Source organism: Acanthopagrus latus, chromosome 4, assembly GCF_904848185.1.
Source record: "Acanthopagrus latus isolate v.2019 chromosome 4, fAcaLat1.1, whole genome shotgun sequence".
Lineage (NCBI taxonomy): Eukaryota > Metazoa > Chordata > Actinopteri > Spariformes > Sparidae > Acanthopagrus > Acanthopagrus latus.
Window position 1 is genome coordinate 28434327 of NC_051042.1, and position 26529 is coordinate 28460855.

The 26529-nt window shown below is 41.2% G+C and overlaps 1 protein-coding gene and 1 long non-coding RNA gene across 2 annotated transcripts; one reads left to right on the forward strand and one right to left on the reverse strand.

Annotated features, from left to right (window-relative positions):
• Positions 1-9261: 9261 nt before the first annotated feature.
• serf2 (small EDRK-rich factor 2) lies at positions 9262-11096 on the reverse strand. The gene is made up of 3 exons (XM_037096408.1): positions 10948-11096; positions 10016-10124; positions 9262-9701 (listed from the first exon to the last, which is right to left on the reverse strand). The coding sequence occupies exons 1-3, from the start codon at positions 10952-10954 to the stop codon at positions 9629-9631; spliced, it is 189 nt and encodes a 62-aa protein (XP_036952303.1). The 5' UTR covers positions 10955-11096; the 3' UTR covers positions 9262-9628.
• An 11-nt stretch (positions 11097-11107) lies between these two features.
• Positions 11108-14039, forward strand: LOC119018605. The gene is made up of 3 exons (XR_005074798.1): positions 11108-11217; positions 12343-12512; positions 12714-14039. It is a non-coding gene; the product is annotated as an uncharacterized LOC119018605 (long non-coding RNA).
• Positions 14040-26529: the final 12490 nt, after the last annotated feature.

A 26529-nucleotide genomic window follows, 5' to 3' on the forward strand; every position in this document is an offset into this window, starting at 1 on the left:
CATAAACGTTTCAGCTTTTCGCGAATCAATACTTATTTATTTTTGGAGGCTGTGTGTCTCTGCCACCTCAGCGGGGACGGAGAGGAGATTCACACCACAGGTCAAAACTGGGTTTGGTTTTCTCTACAGTCTGTCTCTCTGTTGTGTACAAGCACATCACAGCTACAAAGTGATGAGAAAAATTCCCGAGAAACACTCTAAACTCTCCACCGACTACTTGAATATCAAGGAGCATAAAGTTTATCACTCTATAATATCTGTTCATGCCCTTTCTCGCAAGATGTTTGTGTATCATTAAGTGTATTTTCTCTGGAACATTCGGTTCCTTTTCGTCATCAATTTATGACCACAGCTGCTGCAAATGTTGAGCAACTCTCCGCATCCTCCGACTCTGACCGTCTCCAAACATCCAGCCTGTTCTGATGACTCACGTTTTACTGTACTAAATTAAGGGCCTCGTTACAGATGGTGTCTTCCGAGAGAGGGGAAAAGGATCTGTTATCGTAAATGTGCTGTTGTCTTATAATGGCAGATGCTGTCTGGCCATTCAGGAATCGGTAAAGTGCTTAAAAGAACAGAGTGAGTGTGCAGTTTTTTGAATATAAATTTTAACCATCTGGCCTCATAAACAAATACTGGAGTCTCACTGGAACATATGTTAATCTCAGTTTCTGAGAGTAAAAAAACAGACCAAAAAAACTCATTTTGTAGCTCATCGTTCACAGATACTGACACAAAACATTAAGCAGTTGTGTGGTTTCCGGGGAAGCAACCATAATATATCGATACGTATTTGCCACATTTAAGAGATTAAACTTGTACGACAGATTACAGATTCACAGAAATAACTGAAACCGTTATCCAGCTTTAATAACAAATTGTTAATGTAACATGTGGTGTACCACCCGGCTCTTGTTTGGGACCCTTTTTATTTCTTATTACATATATTAATGATATCTCATTAGTTTGTTTGCTAACGATACAAACATGAAGTTATCAACTTAAATCATTATCAGGTGTCAGGCTGTTGTATAGAGTGTGTAAATAAAACCATGTGTTGTCTCTCCAGGAATGCGTAGTAAGGCAAAGGTTTTGTATATTTGAAGTCCTGAGTAAATGCTGATATTTATTGTTTGAAATGGTTGATTTTGTTTGAAATAATGAGCACCACGATAAGCTTCTGATATCATACGCCTGATCTGACACTTCCGATTTAGAGATGTGCGAACAAACATCTGTAGTTGACATAGACTCTTAACTCCTTCAACACAGTAGCTGGTTAAATTCTCTCAATCTGTCTATCTCAGTATAGTCCTCTTCACCGTCTTACCGTCAAATCTTCATTCTTACATTCAGGTTAGTAAACTCAAAGCGCTGATGTCAATCTGTCAATCAGAGGATCCAGATCTGCCCGGCGTTGTTCGACCTGGCTGCGCTGTAGGTCAGGGGAGGAAAAAAAAAAAAGTCTCAGGACATCTCCGACATTTAGTTGGCAGGTTTGAAAGGGTTTTTTGAGATAGCGACACACTGAGTGCAAACACAGAGATTTTCACACAAAGAAAGTGCAGATTGAGAGCAGCGACGAGAGGAGGAGGAAGGTGGAGATGGCACTGATGACACCGTCAGTCAGTTGCTCCTCTCCACAAAGCTGCTGAGCTGAGTACAGTCCTTGTCCTTGGCGTCCTCTGAATATTTCTTTATTTTTTTTCATAACCTAATTATACCATTTCCCTGGACTTAAGTGTTATTAGAGTGGGTCTTTCATCTTCTGGTTTTCTTAATTTGTTTGGGACAGTTTGAATTAAGATGAATCGTGATTTTTTATTATTTTTTTTTCCCATCCTCAGTAGTAATTATCAGGGCTTATTCGGAGAACTATTCACTCCTGCTGCAGAAAGAGGGCAGGTTACACGGGAGTGGATAGCTGAATTGGAAGCGAGCTGTATCATCCATTTGTCCTTTTTCAGATCTGTTTAACAAAGCAAAAAAAAACTCATCATCAACCTTTAGAGTCACAGTCTTATTAGAGTGCTGTCCTGTGCTGTTGACCATGAGATGCGTCAGTCCATTAAATACGCGATTAAACTCTGTGCTGACCTCACTCGTCGTCCCTGGTAGTGACTCCAAAGAGTTTACCTCCCCCAAAATAAGATTCCAAAGGACGCAAAAGTATGATTCAGCTGTAATGTCCTTTGAGACAGAGTTTGGATGCTTGCACTTGAGAGGGGAAAGATGAAAATAAAATGATGTGAACATGTGTGAGACTGGAAGGAAAACAACAGTGCATACCTGAATAACAATAGGAGCCACAGAGGATGCATGCATAAGCAAAAATGTGTAAAATGATATCCTTATCGAGAGTTTTTAGACTTGAGATTATAATAAACATGTTCTCAGAGGTTGATGTCACTGTGGGTTTTTACACACTGTCTCCCTTGTGTTTCGGGCCGATAATCAAAACCAACATGACCAAGCTTCACATCAAAAATCAGTGGATGAACATGAAAGTGAAAGGAAAACACGTCTGTGAAATATCACTGGGGTGTGATTAGTTCTTTAGCTCAGCTGTGTAAAGAAATGACGGATGGCCGCGCTCACATCCAGACACTTATTGATGGTCTGTCTGTCCAATTTCTAATGTTAAACTCTTTAGTTGGTGCTGCTTTTCTTCTCCATCCACCAGTTGTAATAACACTGTCAAACTACATCACAATCAGCCTCCATCTTGTTTTAGATGACCACTTTGCAGCTGTTTACAAAGATGTCTCAGAGGAGTCAAGCATGCAAAGTTACTCAATGAGACGTCCAGTGACCAAAACAACTGGAGTAGCATCTTGTTATTGGAAGGTTGCTGGTTCGATTCCCCTGGTCTGCATATCAAAGTATCCTTGGGCAAGATACTGAACCCCAAACTGCTCCTGATGTGCTGATTGGCACCTTTCATGGCAGTGAACCGCCATCAGTGAATGAAGAGTTAGTGTAAGTTGCTTTAGACAAAGGTGTCTGCTAAATGTCCTAAATGAAATTTGTAATTACAACTTATTTGTACAATTGTTCATGTTAATAGAGATGATATTAGATGAGGCCAGAGTCAGAGTCGGGCTGAGGCCTCAGGACATTCTGCAGGAAGCTCTGCTCAGACGGGACGCTGCACTGTGAATACATCTCACATTATTGATGTCCTAACACCCCTGCTGAGACAGAGATCAGCTGCCAGCAGGAATAATAGGCCTCTTCCCTCACACACTGCCCGTGTGTGTGTGTGTGTGTGTGTGTGTGTGTGTGTGTGTGTGTGTGTGTGTGAGAAAGCTCTCATGGTCACATGGGCCGAGCTGACTGTGACTGTACAGAGGACTCTCAGAGTGACTCTGGGTTAATAAAAAAACAAAAGGAAGCCTGTCCATTCACACCTTCTTCCCTCTCTGTGTCGCCCCATCTCTGACTGTCTTCCTCTCTCTGCACATCTCGACGTCTCCTCTCTCTTTTGATGCCCGGCGACAGATCCCATTTGCTTTCAACGCCAGCCACCGACCGTTTGATGAAGAGCAAAGGCGGTAATTTGCCATTCATTATTAGCAAATCACTGCGCTGTGAAAAGTGCCTTTTGTTTGGCTCAGCCTTGAAAACAATTACAGTCGAGTTGCATTTCAGCTGTGATTGCGTTGCATATTTCACGGCGACGCTCCGCTGGTGGTGAAATTGAAAAGCAGATTTGCCGTTTTCACAGGCAATGGAAGAGAGGAACTGGATCAGAATCAGCCCAGATCCAAACTTCCCGGGTCACACAGCATCTCATCTCCATACAAACCCGAGTATTCACATCATCATTACATGATGATGATGTCAGCTCATCTGGTAATAACCTACAACCTGATGAAAGAGACTGAGAGTGTGACTCAGCACATTCACTTAAGTACATGAGGAAAAATCTGAGGTACTTTACCTGAATATTTCCATTTTATTTAACCATGTACTTCAAAACATTTCAGTGGCAAATATTGTACTTTCTACTCCACTACATTAATCTGACAGTTTGAGTTACTAGTTACTTTTCGGATCACGCTCTATCTGTGCAGTGAAAATCATGTGTGTCCAAATTTAGTCATCTAAAATGAGAATTTTGAAAAGATAAATGAAGTATTTTTAAAAAGCTGGAAAATGCAAAGATGAGAGAAACTGATTTAAAATATCAAATATATTTTAACTATATGCCCTCTAATAACCTCACTCAAGCCCATTGATCATTTGGTTAGTTGATTTTTATTAATGTCAATGTTATGTTATAATTGTTAATTATTATTAGGCATGTCCCAGTGTATCCCAAAGTAAATTCATGAGCTGTTGAACCATTTGGAGTACAGGCAGGTTTTAGGTTGTCAGAAGGTCTCTAAATGCCTCTGGCATTAATCTATAGGAGTCTGAACACACTGAATAATACATTTATTTTCCCTCACTCTGAAAAAAATAAGTCTGCAGATGACCTGTAACTGCCCCCATCAGCTGGAAAACACAACGGGTCCACATCATTTAAAATTACATGTTCCACATTCAAATTATCACATAAAATAATTAGATGAAAATGAGAATCTAACTAATGATTTTCTGAAGAAATATTCAGGTGCATGGCAACAAAAAAAGCCATTCTACGACATCAGAATTCCCATGCTTGAGAGAAACGTGCAAAAACTCATTATTGTTCTCAATTTTCTTATTGGCATTTATGGAATTTATGAGAATCAAACTGACAACCTACTTCTAACATTAACAAGGTGCGTTTGTTTCCCTCCACTTTTCTATATACAACATTTTTTTCTAAACTGGGAAAACTAATAATCCAAGCAGAGGAAAAAAAATGTTAAGGGAATTGTTTTAACACATTCAAATCAACTCTACAGGTCAGACACAGGAAATATATGAACGTTCAGCCCCTCAGCAAGTTTAATGGGACTCATATAATTTATACATCCAAGATGTTAGCCTCTATGTGTTTTCTTACAGTTCTATCAAATTTTTAGCGTCAGTTCAGAATTATAGCATCGTGTGATATTAAAATTACATTTGTTTTGTATCCAATTTAAATAGTGTTGGGTGGAGCTCATCATGATGCAGCAGCATGTGACCCACCTTAGAGAATAAGAATAAGCTACCTAATAGTTTACATTTGATGTATGAAGCTCCTGTCGGATCATTATTTACAGTATGAAAGGACGGTTTCTTTGATAAGACATTGTGTACACACTGTGGATGTCAACCAGTTACGTGATTTATAAAATCCATCATTTTTTGTGTAGTCATTATCTAAGTGGCTGCAGCAGCGTCGCTGTTTAAAAGATGTTTTCTTTACAGAAAACAAGCATTATTAAAACGCCGTGCTGCCTTCACCCTCAGCATAATGAAACAGGAGGAGTCCCCGCCAGTGGCTGTATTCATCAACAACATAATGAGCACGATAATAACATATTTCTTCAGAGCTGAATGAAACAACATTTCATGTGGCTGGCGAGTTGCTAAGTCTGGCTTTATTAGATAGATTTAAAGTATACGTTTGATAGCGTAAAATGGGGTGATGAAAGAGCGACATAGGTCCCAAACCCCGAGTGACACTATCACTGGATGAGCTTCGGCTAATTGAGCCACCAGGATTCATCCCAGCAGCCGTCTGGAGGATGCATAATCAGGGGGAATTAGTTGTTTTTCGAGCAGCGGCCAGCCAGTGACTCACACCTGGGCTCCTCAATACAAGTAAAATGTTCCACTGTTGGCTACTGACCTTGTAATCAGGGGGGTATTATGTCTAAAAGAGGATCTTGTGTGCTGTAAAGCAGTGGATCTTGGAGGGAAGGGCGAGTCGAAGCCCCAGGTCTTAACCTTAAAACCTCCCTGTGCCGCTGGGACATAAACCTGTGGATGTAGTCTTTACTGAACCAGCGATCTTCTCAAGCCTTTTTGAGTTTAGTGTAGGAAACAAGGTACAAAGTACATAGTACAAGGTAAGAGGTAATTCTGTCACCATTATAAAACACGGAGTTGTGTAAAGAAATGAAAGTCTGTAAACGCCCTAATGTGACACAGATTACTGAACATGTATACAGTTATAAATACGCAGTACATCTTTTGAATCTGCATCAGGGAGAAAGTAAACAGGAGCAACAAGATGGTGACGATAATGTGGCCGGCATCTTCGTATCAACAGATCGACATCTGGGAAACTCTGTTCATCATCGTTGACCTCATGTGAGCAACCAAGCATCGATGTTATAAACACAGAGTCCACCTCTCCTCGTCTCGCTGTAGTCCACCTATCGAGTGCAACAGCTCGATCCAAGATGTGATGGAGACGGGTCCCTGTGGGCACAACAGTCTCTGATTGTTTGGCCAGCCTGTGTCCCATTTTGTCCATTTCCTTTTTCCAGCAATCAGACATTAGCCAGGAGCATCGTTAAAACTAAGGCAGATCAGCGTGGCTCTTATTCTGACTCTCTTCCTCCCTGGGGCGGTCCAGTCCGTCGAGTTACAGCATTTGTAAACACTCATACTCAAACACTCAGGACTTCTGTAAGGTTATGATGTCACACTATGCAGTCATCTCCCATCAGCCAGTGCAGAAACACCAGCCGGTGTGGTGGGCGGTGCCTGCTCAAGCCTGTGAGAGCTGACCAATCAGAGCAGACTGGCTTAAATGAGACAGGCACTAAAATGTAGCCTTCAGACAGAGGGTGATGAGAGGTGCAGCAGAAGAGGACAGTGTGAAAAAACTAGTGTGTTTTTTAAACATTAAAGCCTGTAAACATTTTCTAGTTTACACCCAAAATAAAAGTATGAGACTTTAAATGAAAACGGGACCTTTAAGAGAAACATTTCCTCTGATTCTAGCTTCTTAAATGTCAATATTTTCAGGTGTTTTTACTCTGTGACAGTAAACAGAATATCTTTCTTTAAATTGTGGACAAAACAAAACATTTAAGGTTCATCAGTTAATTCAGAAAATAATCTGCACATTAATCATCAGTGAAAATAATCAGCTGCAGTTCTAATTCGTCATTAACTGCACACAGTATGTAGCTGAAGCCGGATTTCTGAGGAGCGAGAGGATATGTAGGATTTGACTTTACAGTGAATGACTACAGCCTGTCTTTACTGCGGGTAATTTGAGGCCGTATTTAACACATGTAAAGCCGAGCAGCTACAGCACATTGCTGTCCATCGTCTCTCCCATTTGTCCTTTGACACTGGACTATTTAACAGTGTAAAATAGGAGCGCACCGGTTCTGCTACGACAATGCAGTCTTCTCCCTATCTCAACCAATTCAGCAGAGAAGGCATAAAGAGATGAGGCGTCTTGTATGAATCTAATTAAATGAGCTGGCTCTCGTCTTTTTCTTCTGCGTTCTGTGTCTCATTACCACCGAGCTCCTCTCCTCTTCCTGGTCTGTTTTTAAGAAAAACTCGCCAGAACCCACTCAGTCTGTCGGGCCTTATGCTGGAATTTAAGTGAGATTTACCCAAAGCTGTGAGCAGGGCATCGCGGATGATAGAGGATAAGGTCTGAATTTTCTTGAATTTAGGCAACTTTGCTGATGCTGCGTTTGTTCCTCATCACTATTCAGTTCTTCAGCTACTCCCCCCCCAAACGCTATCTGAGATGGGAAAAAAGCTAAACTGGTGACTTAATTATACGCTCTGTAATCTGAGAACTGAGGATACAAACCCGCTGGATTTCAGTAAGTAGACACACAGCTTATTGACTATAAATAGGCTGAGCTGTAGCTCACTGGCACCATAGAATATCAGCAATATGCACTTTGGTTTGGAGGGATGACAGTCAACTGTTCTGGAATAACAGTGCTTGAGTGTGTGTGTGTGTGTGTGTGTATGTGTGTGAGTGAGTGTGTGTGTGTGTGTGATTGGACCCATGATATGTCTTCCTGTAACTGTGAGAGAGCACACACCCCTTGACAAACACAATTCATATGCTTTACCATTCTGATAAAATCCAATGCTAACCAGCCAGAGGAGGGTTGAAAAAAAAAATACCTTGTCGTGTGCTTCCATCTAGTGGTCGTGACGCCTCTGAAGTATTGTAAGGTCTGCTGGCACACTTTATTTAATTACAGTGAATTTGGCAGACCCCACTGTTACACAACACACACGTATCCTCCCTTTCACCACAAGTTATGAGGACAGGATGTTATATCTTGGCCAATTTCTTCTTCTGGTGAACTGCAGGAGTTTGGCATGACTTTCTGCACATAGTACTGCACCCATAATAGCCCACTGCGTTTCTCTGGTATGCACACATTGCAGAGTCAGATAAACGACTGACGTAAGGAGGTCATGAACACATTGTGCTGTACCTGCTTCACAGATACAACCACTGTATCGAGTCGGTTTCATCCTGTTGCAGCGAGGCAGACACAACGTCTTGGCAATCTCCATTAAATGATAACAGACATTTCTTCATTTGCCATGCCTTATTTGATTTGTTGTCAACCTGGATTCTTAAAGGCAGAATAAAACAATTTGAGTGTCTTTAGGTGAACTGTCTTGTCTGATTGTAAAGTGTAAATCCACAAATCAGATGATGCTCTGTAAGGACCTGTCTGAGGAAATGGGGTTGTCCAAGACTGTGGCCTCTTATTAATCTCCTCTAAAAACCTTTATCAGAGAACATACCCTGATTTTGTCACATATGCCTGTTTATTGGTTTTAATTCTATTATTTAAGATTTTAACACAGCTCTTCTTGTATATTTGTGTCATTTGATTTCACTGTTCAGCACATTGTACTTCTGACAAGTGCTCTGTAAATAAAGTATATCATTATATTAAATAATTCTATAGAATCTAGCTTAATTATCATACATTTTTGATTATTCAGTTATACTAGTGGTGACCTTATTTGGTGGAATAGTAATATTTTCATATATTTGTGTTAGACATCAGAAAAGCAAATTGCAGGACTGTCTTTCTAGAAAATTTTAATTAAATTCATGTACAGGGAGGGTTTAAATGGTTTCAAATGTCCAAGTGAAATTATATTTAAGCTTTCATTACAGCTATTATTCACCTTTTGTGTATAGAAAATACTTACATTTTAGTATTTGCACTAATTCAATGTTATACAAATGATTTAAATAGCAGGACAAACTCAAGAAAATCCAGTAAATAATGTATTTACTGATGGCATCTACAAGATGAAACTAAAATAATTGAAAAGTTAACATTTGCCATTCAGAACTCCCACGAGTAACTCAAGCAAGCATGAACTAAAAAGATACACTTTATTTAAAACCAGCAGGGGACATTATTGTACAAAAATACACAACTGGTACATGGATGCTTTGTGTCAAACATTGTTCGTCTCTCTCCTGCTGATTACACCACCGATGCTGTTCTGCATGCAGTAGCAACATGGGACAATTGCTAACTTGCTCAGACATAATTTTTACCGAGAAAAATAACAAGTCCAACAAGCAATGTCATTTGCCATAGGGAAGAATGTAGGATCCTAGATTCTTGAGTATAGACAAAACATGGCAGACCCATTCTCATAAATATCAGGAAGAATGCTGAACATGGGATTTTATTGAAACACTGAGTTGAACTCGTCTGCGATGTCATTCTGTGGCCTACTTGGTCTTGGTGCCGCCTTTCCCATCTCCATCAGCCTTTTTCTGCTTCTGTTGCATTATCTCGGCGTCCCTAGGAGAGAAAGGGCGGTTCAAAGAGACTTTGTTAGGGCAGACTCCATTGTTACACAGAAAAAACAGAGATGTAACTACTATGTTCTCCTTTTCAAGCACATACGTGGCAACAGTAATTAGGACTTGGATATTTTCTCAAGTAAAAATAACTTGGTTTTGCACTTTTACAAAAATGTTCAATTAGCTAGATTGTAATAGTGTGCATATCCCTACACGACAAGTCATGATAAAACATGCAGTGCTGCCAAAGTACATTTCTCGAGTTTGTGAGCATCCCACTCCTGAAATACCATGCTGCGGACTGCTGCCTACCTCTGCTTGCGAGCAGCAGCAGACAGCCCATCGTCGCTCCTCTTCCCTTTGGACTGGTCGCCGGTCTTTTTCGCATTCTTGAGGCGTGCTAGCTCACGCTGGTTTCCTCCTGCAGGTCAGACAAAAAGGTAAAGTAAACGACAATGTAACACAACCAATGGCACGTTTAAGACCAACACCCCGAGCTACACACTCGAACCCCTACTTCTAATAAAAATACTAACAAAAAAAAGAGGCACTTCGTAAGCGTTTGACGTTATAAAAAAAAAAAAAAAAAAGATGCACAATGACAAACGGCTGCTTCCTGTTTAGTACGGCGGTGTGATGGCATGAATAAAATTGGTGCAACGTATAAAAGCCGCCGACGTGGCACGGGGGCGCTCTGGAGCAGCGTCTACCGTCGTTATCACGGAGGGTCGTTCCAGTGGGCTAATTGATGACAAGCAACGACGGCACAGCCACGTTTGAGGACATAAAAACGATTATGAGCATTTTTGACAGCCAGGTGTCACAGAGAAATGTCCGCTTTGTATGCTAGGTATGTCCCTCCAGAGAGCCGAGGCCTCGACTAATAGCTGGACTCCAAACGGCCCAAGTGGCCCGTCGATGTTGACGAACGCACACAATAAAAACACACGGCTAAATGGCCACATGCACACACTGTGGCCACACAGAAGCATGTCAACACAGCGACTGCACGGCCACTAGCGTTATTTGTTTACAACCGAACGGCGACAACGCTGGCATGAACTCTGTGAAGGAAAAAAAAAAGAGACAGAGCGAGAGAAAGGGTAATGTCCATTTCAGCAAATAGACGGAACCCAGGTCGGCGGTGGCCAAGGCTAACGGCGAAAAAAAAAACGACCACAGACTACGTGCAATCGAATTAAGTACATGAATGTCTTACAGTCAAAATATATGTCGATACCCACTGGTCATGTTATGAATCGACGCTTCTCTCGCCCGAAATCCAAATCAGCTCAGCCAAAGGGCCGTCGGTTCCCTTCTCGTCGCTCCAGTCGCTGTTGATGCGTTCGGTTGCGCCTCCGTGGCTGCCAAATATGCGCGAGACTTCCGTGCGAGAACTAGAACATTCTGTCTCGCTCCCTCGTCAGGTTGCATTGCGCATGCGCCAGATATACTGTGCAAGAATTCAAAGGGGGCAAATTCACGACTGAATCACAAAAAACAAAGACACGGAGGTAAGGTTATTTTACAAATGTTTATTTATGAAGCAGGAGTAATCTACACATTCAGTTTAAACCTTAAAAAAAACACACACACACACAAAGCACACAATTAGCTTTTAAGTGGGTTTGTTTCATTTGCTTATTAAAAAGTATCCACCCCCTAATTGTTTCCCCATTTCATTGCTTTTAAAAATGGAGAAAAATACATGTGCAAAAAAAACCTCTTTAACATCAATGTGAAAACAGATTTCAACAAAGTAATGTTAATTAATTAAAAAGATGTAAAGTAGGTCTCAACCAGGCTTGCACATCTAGAGGCTGTAATTTTACTGCTGCAGCTCTGTCTGTTTGCACAATGACCAGGCGAGAACAGCCCCTCTGAAGTCCAGCCACAGATTCTGGATTGGATTGGATTGAGGTCTGGACTTTTACTGAGCCACTCTACTATATTCACCTTGCTGTCTTTAAACCATTTCTGTGTAGCTTTGACTGTATGGTTCAGGCCATTGTCTTGCTGGAAAATAAATCTTCTCCCAAGTCATAGTTCTATGCAGACTCAATCAGGTTGTCCTCCAGGATCACTATATTTTGCTGCATTCATTTTACCCTCTCTACCATAACAAGCCATCTAGGGCCTGCTGCTGAAAAGCATCCCTGCAGCAGGATGCTGCCATCACCAGGCCTGGTGTGTTTGTGGTGATATGCAGTGTTTGGTGTTCGTCAAACATAATCTCCAGTCTGATGGCCAAAAACCTTGGAGACTCCCACATGTCTTTTAGTACAACTCTGGTAGAGATTTCATGAGCTCTCTTCAACACTAACTTTCTTTTGCCACTCTCCCATGAAAGCTTTGGCGTGTGAAGAACCCGGGGAACAGATGTTGTACACAGAGTCTCTCTTGTCTCAGCTGCCGAAGCTTTTAACTCCTTCAGAGTAGTCATGGGTGTCACTCAGTTTGTAAGGATAGCCTGCTCTGAGCAAATATGTGCCATATTTCTTTCATTTCTTAATGATGGATTTAACTTTACTCTGGGGGATGTTCATTGACTTGGAAATGTTTTTGGATCCAATCCCTTGATTTATACTTCTCAATGACCTTTTCACAGAGTTGCTTATAGTGTTCTTTTGTCTTCATAGTGTAATCTTAGCAGGAACACTGATAAACCAGTGGCTGGACCTTCCGGACGCAGGTGTCTTTATACGACAATCACCTGAGACACATTCACTGCACTCAGGTGATCTCCATTTCACAATTTAACTAATTGTGAGAATACTAGCACCAAGTGGCTGGACCTCTGTTGAAACAGGTCAGTTAATTTAAAAGGAAATGCCTTTTCAATCATGCATTTATGTATTTTTGATGAATTGACATTACTTTGTAGAAATCTATTTTCACGTTGACATTAAAGAGGGTTTTTTTTGTAATTTTTTTGTGTATTGACCATGATTCAATTTATAAATGCAATAAAAAGGGGAAAATAATTAAATGGGGTGAATATTTTTAATAGGTGAGGAAGAGAATACACATTAGAAGTGACGTCTGGAAAGAACCCTTTGACACCAGTTGATCAAGAGACATCTGGACCTGTTTTGATCACTATGTTAAATGTGTGCCCCCATACCTCCTCTGTAGGATTGTACTGCCTGTACTTTATTATCACCTCATCCTTATTTCTTGTTGTTTGTGTATCTGCTTAGCATTCTTGATTGTCTTCACATTTTTTATAATTCATACTCTCTCATTGTCTATATTGTACTTTTTTTGTTCAGGAACCCAGGAAGACTAGATGCACATCCAAGTGTTTCTATCAGAATATTTGCCATTTTACATACTTCCCAACTCTGAGGAAGGCAACAAGATCTAGCTGAAATAATGATAGTTGTACCTTTGTAAATCGTTAATCTACCTTTTGTTTAGGATGGTGCAGTTTGCAAGGTCAAAGATGATTAATTAATGCTTAATGCTCAGCTTTATTATTAGGGTTTTGATATTATGGTATATTGTTTACAGCAGTAGCTGCTCTCATAATTACAGTAGCAGTTTTCAAAGTTTATTTCAGATTATTTGATGGTCATGTATTGCTCACCCTGTCACTCAGCCTACAGAGTGTGAGGCTCTGATTGCAGGACATGGAGCCTGGCACAGTCCGAGAGTGACTTTTCTTCCCTTCTGTCGTCATGCTGGGCCGACGCCAAGATGGGAGACACAGCTGCTTTGTATCCAGTGCAAAAATGTACTTCAAAATGAGTTCATATGCACTATTTGGTGGCCTATGCTCAGATTCTTATGGTTGTCTCTTAAATTAATCAAATAGAAGTGGCTAATTTCACTTTCTTTGTAAATATAGATTTAATAAACACAATTCAGCTCCAATAACAGTTAACAGCTATGATCAAACAGCGTCTTACAGCAATATAGCCAGCAGGTGGCAGACTAGGCTCAAGTACATTTGGAAAGGAGCACTTGGAATACAAGGGAATCAACTGTGCATTGCCATTACTGACAAAGAGGCCACTGAATGTTTTAAAAATACATATTATGACACAAGTATCAAGTATTTGAATAGATACATTACATGCAGTTAACTGGAAATGATGATCAAATCAGTTAGCTATGTTCCGGCGTCTCCATGTAGAACAAAAACCTGAATCAATGATTTTGTCACTTTTAATTACAATTTGCCTGGAATTAATTGGGCAACAGAAGCATGATAACACGGTATGACTCCACTGATATTATTGAATGATGGGTTAAAGTTAAAAATGTAATTCTTTTAATAGTAAGAAGTTTATTTGTGTTCTACAATAAAAACCACACAATGTTTCCCTCGCAATTCTGGTGGGTTGACTTTATTGACTGTCTGGCTGTTAAATAGGCTGATGACTGAGTCACGTCTGCCCAAAATTGAACTTTTACCCAGACGCTGAAACTATGAATAGAAGAAGACAGCTCACTGTATGCAGCTGAACCTGAATGTGTCCAATGCACAAGTTGGCTCTGTGTTATCTCGAGGGGAACGTCTGCTTGTGTGCAGCTACATTTAGTCAAATAAAATGACAGGTTTAGAGGCTAAAATGTATTTGAAAAGGCATCATCAGAATCAGAAGAAAAAGGAGAAGAAGAAGAAAGAAGTGGAAACTTAAGTTTATTCATGGCTGACGAGATGACAACTTTTCTGCATTTGGAATAGAAATCTTAAAATGTGTTCATGGCCGTGGAAGGGAGCACGTCGGAGGAGAATGAAGACAGGGTTGGGTTTCTTACAGAAAGACGAATACTGTATTTTAAGGACATAATTACTGTTTGAGTACAATGAGCCATCAAACTAGCGCTGTGATTGTCTAGCCAACAGTCAATTTGGGTAAGGAATAAGATCTTCTTTGAATTTAATTATATGCTGTTGGTTTGTTCTGGTCTGCAGCCCTCTGCGTAATATTTCTTGTTGGATGTTCGGCTAAAAACGTATTCTGGCTGATAAAAGTAGAGCCCAAACACTTTTTTGTTGTTTTCCTGTTGTTTGTCAGGTTTCTCATCAAAGCTTTGAGGTCGAGCTCACGTGCCGCCTCAAACATAATGAACGATCATTTAGAAATGTAGCTCTGACACATGGTCACTCACTCATCACTGACAGGCCGACTGTAAGCGTATAAACACAGTGTCAGAGAGCAGAAATGCTTATTTATACACTAACATGTCGGCTATAAGTGCAGTTTATTTTACATAACTGTGACCTGACGCTCTTAAACTTCCATGTTGTGCTTGAAGCCGGTTGATTGTTGATGTTAGCAGACTCCATTTTGTTACGTTCTGTCAGCAGAGCAGAGGGAGTCACATCTTTTGGACTGTCACGGAAAATCTGACCTGGGTCCTTCACACAAAGAAATCCACAGTCCAGCAGCATTAAACAATTCAAACAAGTCGTCCACAGGCTTAAACATGCGACCGAAAGAGACAGGGAAAACACTTAGAATGCTAACATTTGGTAGGTAGGCTCGTGTGCAATTTTTTTCCATTTTTTGTTTGGCATGCTATCATTTATTTGTCGATTTGCACTAAACTAAGAGTATATTCAGAGGCTGACGGGAATGTCATTTGTTTTTCTGGCATTTTTAAAAGTTGACCTGATGATGGTGTCAAATAAAAAATCAGGGTTCATCCTGATGGAAAAGCAAAAAATGTCTGAACCACATTTCATGGCAATTCGTCCAGTAGCTGTTCAGACATTTTACTTCAATCACAATGTGAACGTCACTGCGTCACTGAGGGGTTCAACAGGGTCAGTAGGATTCATCCTCTGAGGATCACGAGTGTCTGTAAAAAATGTAATGTCAATCAAATAGGTAGACCAACATGCTGAACCTGCTACCATTATAATAGTTTGCATATGGACTGCTCAAATGATAGCTTTCATGAAATCTAAAGATATACAGTACTTAGAGAAGACATAATGTAACCAGTGACATTTTAGCTACATTGCACTGACTTGTTAAGACATTATGGGTTTCCATTTATATACTTGTATGCATTTTATATGAGTTATATGACAATTTTTCCCCAAGGACTGTGGACCAAACTGTACTGAGCACATATTTCTGTGTACATACACAGATGAAATATATCTTTCTATCTTTAGTCTTAGTCTCTCTTAAGTCTCCACCCCCCCCCAACCCTCCCAGACTGAGAAATGTGCATCTTATCATCACCATTTCTAACTTGTGAATCTAACAGAAACATTAAAACTACAGAGGAATGAGTGGAAAAAGAGAAATGGTTTTTGCATGCCACTTGCGTGCTGGAGCATGAAGACTTTAACAGTGTGTAGAACAGCATGTCGAACACTGTGGTCAGTTTATTGGGCTGGTGGCGACACGGGACGACTAAAGGATGTCTGCCGCTGACTTGTTTTCCCCACAGCTGCTTTCAGTGACAGCATCCTGCTTAAAGCAAACTATTTTTGTCTCCCAGTGCAATTATCACCACCTGGTAATTTTGACAATGTTGACTGGCTCTCCTTTTTTTACAAAGCCTCCAAATGTTAATGCTGTCCTTGTGTGACTGCTGCTGCAGTTCAGCAGCTCCTCATGTTGTCTGTCGCGTCTCCAATTTAATCGAATGGAGATGATGGCGAGGGAAAACTTTGTTTTCCATTAATTTCATACTAAATTTAACAGTAGGAGTCCTTGCCCCCTCATTACCTCCGGCACTTTTCCATACTGACTGCTTAGTGACAGACACCCTTTCACATGATCACATGCAAGTAAACTGTTCAGTTTGGGCCTCCAGCAAGTGTGCGTGCATGTTCGACTATTAAGTGCGTGCTGTGGGATAATAATGGCTTTTGCTTTTTAAAGGGGAAATATGTTTGTGTTTGTACTTCTGTATCTTTATTCAGTCCAGACTGGTGAAAGATGATTCATGAAATCATGCAGATGCCAAACGCATATGATCTGACATGAGGACAGGACAACCCCCATTAATTTCTCCTCCAACATTTATTGCACCGTAGTCACTCACAGGCTGCACGGCACTGTTTGGAGCAGTGTGTTGCTAACGCTGATCATGAAGTGGTGGAAGCACTGATGTGTGGCAGTATAAACTTAGTGTGACAAGCTGGACGTATGGTGCATTCTTCTCTGTCTCATTTCACCGCTGTCATCCATCACGCTGCCAGAGTCCTGCCCGCTGTCTTGAATGATTGATGGGACTTGCTGATCCCATCTTCTGCATTGCCTTAATGTCCCTCGTGTCCTGATTGTTGGAGCTAATTTTGACATGAGCCTATGAAATTGCTATGTTGCCCGTGCTGTTTTGCAGACTACTGTACATGTGGGCCGTTCTACTTCTCTACTGAAAACCTCAATTTTTGGACTGCTGGAACTTATTTGTATTTATGCAAAGTAAAACGTGTGTTTATCTTAATAGTCTATATGTGTTCAAATGTGTAGTGATTTGGTTTTGACATGCATTAAGCCTTACTAATCCAGACTCATCTTTTATTTTCCAAAATGCTAAAAACTTGACTATATTAGAGGAATGTTTGCTTGTTTGTTTTGTTTTAGAATTCAGATTTTTGTAAACATTTTGTGTGGTTTTTTTTTTTACATTCTGTTGATAATTTGAGTTTGTTTTTTTAATTAGAACTCCTCCTGAGGGGGCATGAATAACATTTCAGTCTGGACCAAACTGATAGACCTACAGTAGATTGATTACCTTTCCTACAGCCACACTGCTAGCATGGCTAAAGTTTGTTTGCTGACAGGAGTCAGCAGCGCTGGTGGTTACTGTTTCAACTTTCCAACCACAAAAAGTGTTGTTTGGTCATCACTGTAATTATTTGATTCAAGTAGTTCAGCCTGAAAGAGCTCAATCACTGCAAAGAGGTTTTTAAAGCTTACTGTTCCCTCGAGACTGGAGACAAAAATGAGTTATGTGTGCCGCTCTCATGGGTATCACCCTCGATATTATATAAAGCAGTGATTCATTTCACCTGCGCCTTTGTCCCCCACGTCACCGGACATAAAGCTTTCAACAGTGTAAACATGCTTTGCATTGTGGTAAAGGATGTTAAAATAGGTTAATGTTTCCAGGGGAAGTGTTTGCATGTTGGCTTCTCTGCCAAATTGAGGGACATTCTTGACAGGATAAAGATCGGCTTGAAGGGAAAGAGGTTACCCGTTACGTATTCATGTCTTTATCTTTCTCATATTTCAGTTTGGTCGTGCAATGTTGCTTTTAGATGACTCAAAACACAAAACCATTGGCCTTCTTTTTCATCAAATGCTGGCAAGATAGAAACCAAAAGAACAAGAGTCCACCTGTTTCTTGCACAGATTAAAAAGGGATGCGGAGGAGGGAGATTGCACTGTTTTGAGGTTGAATGAGACAACATGACCTTCTCCCATTCTTCTTCAGTGTTTCCACTCCCATCTAATTTAGAGGCCATTTCCGCAAACCCAACAGTGCACCTTTTATCTCAGGTCTAACTGCCTTGCCCGAGGCAAACTTGCCTACTTGATCTAAAGTTATTTGGGGACAAAAGACGGCACGTGAGCGTCAAGGTAATTTCTCCTGGTGTGCAGATGTTGCACCGGTTGACCCTGTGCTGTGGAAACACCAAGCACGGTCCAGCAGGGGTGGAGACTCGACTGGATTGAATTTCACTGACAGGACTACGGATGCAACCTTCAGAAAGCACAGAGAAGTTTTCCTTGACTAGATTTCTCATCAGGTGCACGAGAACAGAGGAAACACGTGATAAAAAAGGATGTCTCATACACATCCTGTAACAATCTGGCACACAACACAGAGTAATGAACTGGCATTAATGTGAAAAATCATTAATATTTTTGAATGGAGGTTCAGGTTTGTGGGTGTGGGAGACGGTATCTTTTCATTCGTCTCTGTGTGACTCAGTGCTGTTACAAACACAATGCGTACGATAAGAGCCGCACACCAAGTGAACATTGCGAGGTTATCAGGAAAAAGTACAAATTCAATTTGAGCCGCTGAGTCACAAATGGGGTTTTTCCGCACGTATGAGGCCAAACATGACAACCTGTCCTCTGATACAGCCTAACTAAATGTTCTTTCACATGGCACGGTACAATAGCAGTCATCCAAGGAGAAAATGAGGGCTTTATTTACCACAGACACACTCTGTCTTTGTACCCTGTCTCCGTCGCGTCTTTGTGCCCCGATTTAAGTCACTTCTGCCATTAACAGCACAAAATGGAGGAATGCATTAAATCAAATAGTAAAAAAAAGCCATCGACACCGCTACATAGCCTACTTTGATCCTGGACTACATTTAAAGCATTTGACAAAAAATTAAAAAATCCATAAGGCTGTTTCCTTTTTTTTTTCATGGATTTTCAATGACTACCTCGTCGTTGCACTGAGCAAAATGGGCCTACGTCAGTTCTGGAGTCATTACGATAATGAAATGAAATCATGACATTGTCCAGATGATGTGTTTTAGAATGGTTGCCAAGGTAACCTCCCTTTCTAAGCGAATGCATGATGTCCAGAATGTAGGGATGAGTAGATAACAGCGCATGGATCATCCTGAGCGTCTGACAAGGTTGACTGGTCCACAATCCAATTGAATTTGGAGATGGGATAATTGCACCAGAACTGCAGGTTAGCCTTGACACATGCAGGCGTCCTCCACAGTCAAAATATGGATCACCCTTTATTTTTTGGAAACATATTTGCTTGTTTTTGGGGCTATTTTTGGTTGCCATATCTCTGTTTTCATCTCCTCATCCTCCTGCCGTGCATGATGTCACCACTGTCTGCCGGCTGACTCATCTCCGGTTTGTTCGAGCAGCAGACGATCTGACTGACGGCTCCACACTTCGCATGTAAAGTACAGAGAATTATTCTGTCTCTGTGAAATCTAGAGGACGTGCGGCGTACAGACTCACTGAAAGCACTCTGTATGCATGACATGTTGCTACTCCACTGAGCTTATCAGCGTGTCTCTCGCAACACTTTTTTCTGTGGCCAACACAGTATTCAGAACAACATGTGCTGAACAGTGTGTTTAAGTACAGTGTTGTAGCTATAAAAGCAGTAGGTTTGTGCTGTCGAGCGTCAATTTGGGTCGGAACCTTTCTAGTCATTGTTGAATTTCGTAAATGAGATGTCGTTTGGTCATGAGACGTCTCTGGTTTACCTAAAATGTCACAGTAACAGTTCCATAGATTGCCATGAAATGTTGTACAGGCATTCTAGGTTCCAAGAAAATAAACATTTAAATGTGTTTCGATCCTCCTGCTTCTCCTTTTGCTCCAACATGAGGATGACATTTTTGATCCTCTAAGAAATTATCATGAGAGAATTCTCCAAAATAATGACTTTGTATCTCAAAATAATGTGGAAGAAGAAGAAGAAGAAGAAAGAAGAAGTGAGACAGAAAGTCAGCTTGTTCATGAACTTCCTGATGGTGTCATTCATTTTTAGATACTAAGTCAATATTTTGAGATACTAGATCAATATTCTTTTAGATACTGTGTCTCATTTTAACCGTGTAATGTGTACTTAAGCGCTACTTTGCAAATGTTTGCTTGCTCGCACATTAAACTAAGATGGTAAGAACAGTGTAAACAGTATGTCTACAAGAATCAGCATGTTAGCATTGTCATTGTCAGTGTGAGCATGTCCAAGTGCTAACATTAGCTTTTAGCTCTTAGGGCCGAGTTGTGCTAGAAACAGACTAGTTCAGACGAGTCGTCTGAGAAAGTAAGAGGGTGAAAGTGTTTAAAATGTTCCACTGCTGAAGTCACAGAGAGGAAATATATGGAAAATGTAGCCTACACTTTTAGACATTGTATCCTAGCATTTAAAGTCAATACATCTGTTCAGTAATTGTGTGCAAGACCGCGTTGGATGGGATGTTGGATTACAAATGTGTTCAAGTTCAAGTTAGCATTTTTAGCTTTAAATCATTTCTCTTCTTTTTTAAAAGGTGAAAGGTGTGATTCATGTCAAAGAAGTCATTCAAATGAGAAACTGAACATTGCTGCTCTACTAAATAACAAAATAGAAATAAAAAAATGTTCAGCACAAACGTTCCCAAAAGAGCCAGTCTAAAAGTAGCATCCCCATATGTAGGAGTCTCCTCCATGGCAACGTGGCTTTACCAGGCCTCAATTAGCTGAGTGGCAGGACACATGGGAACCTCTTACCCATCTCGAGACAGGGCTCCCGAGACCAGAGCAGAGGGGACTGAGTACAGCAGTCAGGTCCTGTACAGTGAAGCCCATTATTTTAAGTCCGAGGTGTAACAAATATCCACAGTAGCTTTTCCCTGAGAGGACAAGTGGAGACAAATATTATGAAGGGTGAAATTAGATGCAGCTTGCTCTTTTAAATCCTGCTGCCGCTCCCTGGGCCCTTCAGCTTTAAAAGCCAATTGTGGATAAGGATGAATACTTAACACAGTATAGGTGTTGTGTGGGAGTTGGTGATTTCATGCCATTTTAACCATCATCATTTGAATTTCTACAAAACAGATGTTTGACGTGACAAAGATCCTGTGTGGGACAAATAGCACAAAATAAAAATGTTGTATTGTTGTCTTCAGACAGCAAACATTCAGGCCAAGAACCTGAACCTGTCGTGTTTTAACAAGGAGTAAATTCATCATGAATTCAGAGTCGTGGTTTAAGCACATTCGCCTTTCAGCTCCATTTTGGTCACCCGCTCTTTGCCAGCTGCTAAATGCTCCGATTTATGCGCCAGCTGGTTGCTAACTTTGTTTTTTTATTGTTTTTATTGTCCTGCGCAGGTTGTGTGCGGTCGATTTTTTAAGCTTTTTTCACTGAACACGACTGAAAATGAAGCTGGTGAGAGTGAACAAAAAAACAGTAAAGTCACAGGCCATGAAACCAAAACAGCGAGCTGACAGATACTAAAACTCCCTGAACGTGTGAGGTGACGATGTTCAAAATACACTCTCTCTGTCAGTTAATCTAAAAAGCTCTTTTAGTTCCACTTACACCTACATGCAAACATGAGAGTGCTCAAGGTTGTTTAACGTAATGCAAAAATGATATATTTGCAAAATGAATGTCTTTTTTTTTTCTTCTGCCCTCTTTTTCTCCAACATTTACTATCTTCACTCTTCCTCTCCCTGTCTCCAATATGGAAGTGACGTGCAGCTGGGGCAATACGAAGGCACCTGCCTTGAATAAGATGACGTCCGCGGCCTCGGTGAGTCATCGAGACCCCTGAAGAGCTGCGGGGGGGAACTACAGCGGGGCTGAATGGCTGTTTCCCCTCCGTGAAGCTCGGGATGAGGCAGCTCCAGTCATCCAGCTGAACAACAGGCTGCGAACAGTGCGCGGCATTAACCTCGGAGATAAGACACTGTGCAACTCTATTGTGGGTTTTCTAGTCCTTTGACTTTCAAGTGTGATTACCTGGTCCTCCTACGTAATGCGGCTCTTGACAGGGCGCCGACTTTTATCAATCTTCAAAGGGAACGGCATCATGTGGTGGCTACACACACACACACACACACAAACCAACACACTGATGTGATTTTTTCTTAAAAGCACAGAAAGGTGTCCGTCACCCAGAAGGCTTTACATGTTGACAGTCCTGCTCTGGAGTCAAGAGTGTTGAAATATGTGTTGTTTTTCACTGACTGATAACTTAACTCATCTCTGCATTCCTGTTGATTAACACAGTGATAATACTCATGGACACGTGTTGGGTTTTTACTGATGCAGTCTCAGATCAGTTTCAGTACTTTCGCATCGGTCTGTTGGTCTTTCCACCACTTAGATCCAGACCGAAATACCTCCACAAACTGCTGCGATCCTTTGCTACGAGGGCAGACTCTACACTCAGCAGCTCACACCAAAACAATGTAGAAGAATAAATAGCACTACGGGTAAAAGGAAAGACACGTACATTTGATTTGGGAGTGGACTGTCCCTTTAAAACTCTGGTCACAACATTACCCTGATCCCTCCGTCATAACATGGTTCCAAAGACACATCCCCCTCTTGGTCCCTTTGGTATAAATGCTTCAGTAGTCTGGTATCTGACTTTTATTGGATCGCTCTGTCACTGTGCCCCTGTGGTTATGGGAAATCGGCTCCTGCTCCCAGTTACACAATCCCGTTCCATTGGCAGGCGCCGGTTGTTGTTGTGTTTTGTGTGTGGTGGCAGAAAGGCTGGATTTGCCAGACCCAACTGATATTTTAATCAGAAATTGTCCAATTATGCCAATTATGCTGTAAAAACACAGACATAACCGTCCCACCACTACTGAGACTTGCTGTAAGCAAAGTGTGGTTGGTATTCACTGCTGGAGCAGTCGCAAAAAAAACACCGTCTGAAAACAGCGAAGCAAACAAAAAAAAGAAGAGAAACTGGATGGGAGGTTGAAAGAAGGTGAGAGATAGAGTTAAATCTGTTTCATGACCGTGATCGTCGAACTTGGACGGTGAGACAGAAAAGCTCTGCAGAGCGGTGATGTTTTGAGGATGTTTTCCAGGACGGGAGGACACAGCAGCGCTTGTTTGACTGCTGTCTCTTTTCATGCGTGCAGTGATCAGTCACACCTGTACAGTCACTGTAAAACCGGTGGCTGTAGAGGGCCTGTGATCTCTATAAAACACCAAACACCTGGGTCTGCTTAGCAACGAGTATATACATGCATGTGTGTGAGCGATGGCACAGGCACAGAGGAACACACACACTCACACACACATACACACACACACACACACACACACACACACACACACACACACACACACACACATTCAGAGGGAACGAAAAGCCCAATCCAAAGTCTGATTGTGTTTCTTTGTGGGGAAGTTTGCGCCCACCTTCACTTTGAAGACAGTGAAAACAAATGTTCAAATCTCAGATGTATGTGAACATAATCCACACAGTGTGCTGAGTTAGTTTTCCTCTCTGTGCTTACGGACGACTGGTTCCAGATTTTTGTCGTCTTCTGTCTCACACGGTGCCGCGGTGGGTTCAGTTTCACTCAGGTAGCGTAGTAACTTTAAAACGAGACCGACTGTGCCTTTTTTGTTGTTTTTTTTTCTCCCGTTTTATGGGTTCTTGAAAAAGATCTTGAAAGTCAAAAAGGTCAAAGTCTGCACCAACAGAAGCTCCTCCCTCCCACAGAAAACACTGTTCCTGAAATGCCTCGTCAGTAGTCCAGCGTTTAATTTTGTGACACTGTGACATCACTGTGTCATGTTAGCATAGTTTATGACTAGCCTAATTGATTTAGCAGAGCTGCTCTGCTGTTGTTAGCGATGCAGGGTCAGGCGTGTGTAAGCTGACCAATCAGAGGAGACTGGGTATTCAGGAGAGGGAGCCTTAAAGAGACAGGAGCTAAAACAGCATTTAAGAAGGAGGGGGAACACAGAGCTGCAGCATGGGACAGTATGAGAACACTGATGTGTAAAGCATGCTTTTGGCAACCCAAAATACAGTTATGAACTTGCAAATGAGCATGTATGTCTCTGTTAAATCAAGTTTTAGTCTCATGAGTTGAAGATAACATGATACTAATTGTGTTACACTTAACAGAGCCAAAGAAAACGGCTCATCCTGTTCTTCAAATAAGTGTTTTTGTGATGTTTGGGAATTAGTTTATCATCTTTTGTTTAGGTTTATATGAGAGGATCCATCTCATTTGTGTACTGTTAAAAGGCAGCTAGTTAGCCTAGCTTAGCATAAAGAAAAGGAACGGGTTAAACAGGCTCAGAGAGAGCAGGGCGCCTGCAAGTTGGAAGGTTCGCGCTTTGGTTCTTGTGCACATTAAACAAATGAGATATAATGTGATGATTAATGAGATTGTGAGGTGTTAGCTGTTTCCCTCTGTTTCCAGTCTTTATGCTTTATGTTTCTCACTCCAGCTTCATATTTACAATTCAGACAATTTCAGAGAGGTGCAACGATCTCATTTTCATCTAATTCTTTAAAAGAAAGTGAATATTTTACATTTTAGTCTTCTTTAAAATTTTGATCTAGTCTTTCAAGACACCATCACTATTTAACTTGTGTTTTTGTATCTGTGCTGTGGGCTTCACAGATCGCACAGAGAGACGACCTGACTGCTACCAACAGCTTTCAGTGAGAGACAGAGAGGTCTGTCTGTCGCCAACATGCCTTGCATGTAACACGCAGCCTTGAAATTCCTTCACCTCGAAAAAACATAGAAGCCTTGAGTGTGGCCTAATGCAACAATGTCAGAAATCCTCCACTCTCAGACTTAACTCAGATACACGAATACTACACATTTGCATCCAGCAGTCAAGTTGTTATTTGTGTGTTCTGTGAAAATTTGAAAATAAACATTGATTCATAGTATTTTCTTTTTATATCAAACCAACAGGGCATGTTCCCATGCAGGGGTCAGTCTCAGTGTTAGCTGCTCTCGTGACTACTGACTAATTCATGAAAAAATCAAAAGCGACTTCAAAATGTTCTGCACATCTTAGAGGGGCTGGAACACACTCAAATAAAGCTCACGTTAAAGCACCAGGCGAGACTTGTGACATAACAGTTTCCTTTCCTTAGGCACTGTAACGGTAAAGTGCTGAATATTTCACGCAGAGTTTTTTTTTTTTTTTTTCAATCCTAGTCTTCTGGATCACCTGCCATGCACGTGTTCAGGTGATTTATCTGCCTCAACACACCTGATTCAAATGATCAACTCGTCACAGAGCTCTGCTGGAGCCTGATAACGACCCAAGTATTTAAATCAGGTGTGGGGAGGCAGGGAGACATTTGAAACATCAGTTTCAGAATACATTTTAGCGCATGTATGTTACATTTTAGAAAATATATTGAGTGATAATGCAAAATGAACCAATACAGCTTCAGATACATGAAATGACACTTGTATCTGTCTGTGTAAATGCTTGACAGGTGGAAAGACACCTAAGACATCATTAAAATTTGATGATATTATTCACCTTGGAGATTCAGCTCTTCATCGCAGTCAGTGATAGTCAACAAAATATTTACTATCTGTGTGTTTTCCCCTGTCCAAACCCTCGCCTTCACATTTCCCAGCAAAAACAAGTATTACTAGTTGTTCAATTTCTGATTCAGGCTTTCTCCCCAAAAAAAAAAAAGAAAATCAAAGTTTGAGCCTGTGAAAGAACACCATAAAGTGCTGAGTGCTGTTGAGCTTGATACCAGGCGAAGCGTTAGTCTCACATAAAGGGCGTTAGTGTGTCGAACTCGATACCTTCCCCAAATTCATAAGTGTTTTCTCAATCTGCCAGATACACCATCTGCCAGCTGGAAAAACAGTGTGTGTGTGTGTGAGTGTGTGTGTGTGTGTGTGTGTGTGTGTGTGTGTGTGTGTGTGTGAGTGTGTGTGTGTGTCAGAGGGAGAGAGGGAAAGAGCACACTGGATTACAAATGTACACATTACACACCCTCTCTAAGCCTCAGCCTTTGAGTCATTTGCACTGTCTTTGAGAGATTTTTAGCCGGGTTTTCACAGTGAAATGTGCAGTGACGTGCACCGCGTGCATCATCGGATACAGAGAAACATACTGCATGTGATGTGACTTTATGTGTTGCAGCATGCACGTCAGGCTTGAAAGGTCACTTTCTCCAGATGACACATAAAGAGATAAAGCAAACGGCGTAAATAACATCTTCTCAAAGCAGTTCGGCATCTCGGAGCTTGGGTTATGTCGGGCGAGCTGCATGGAGCCATTTTATGTTTGTTTGGTTTTGGGGGATGGTGGCGGTGGTGGTTTTGGTTGTATTTTCACTTTTCTAAACAATTTCCCCTCAGCTGCGACAATGTTTTGCTGTGAAGATCC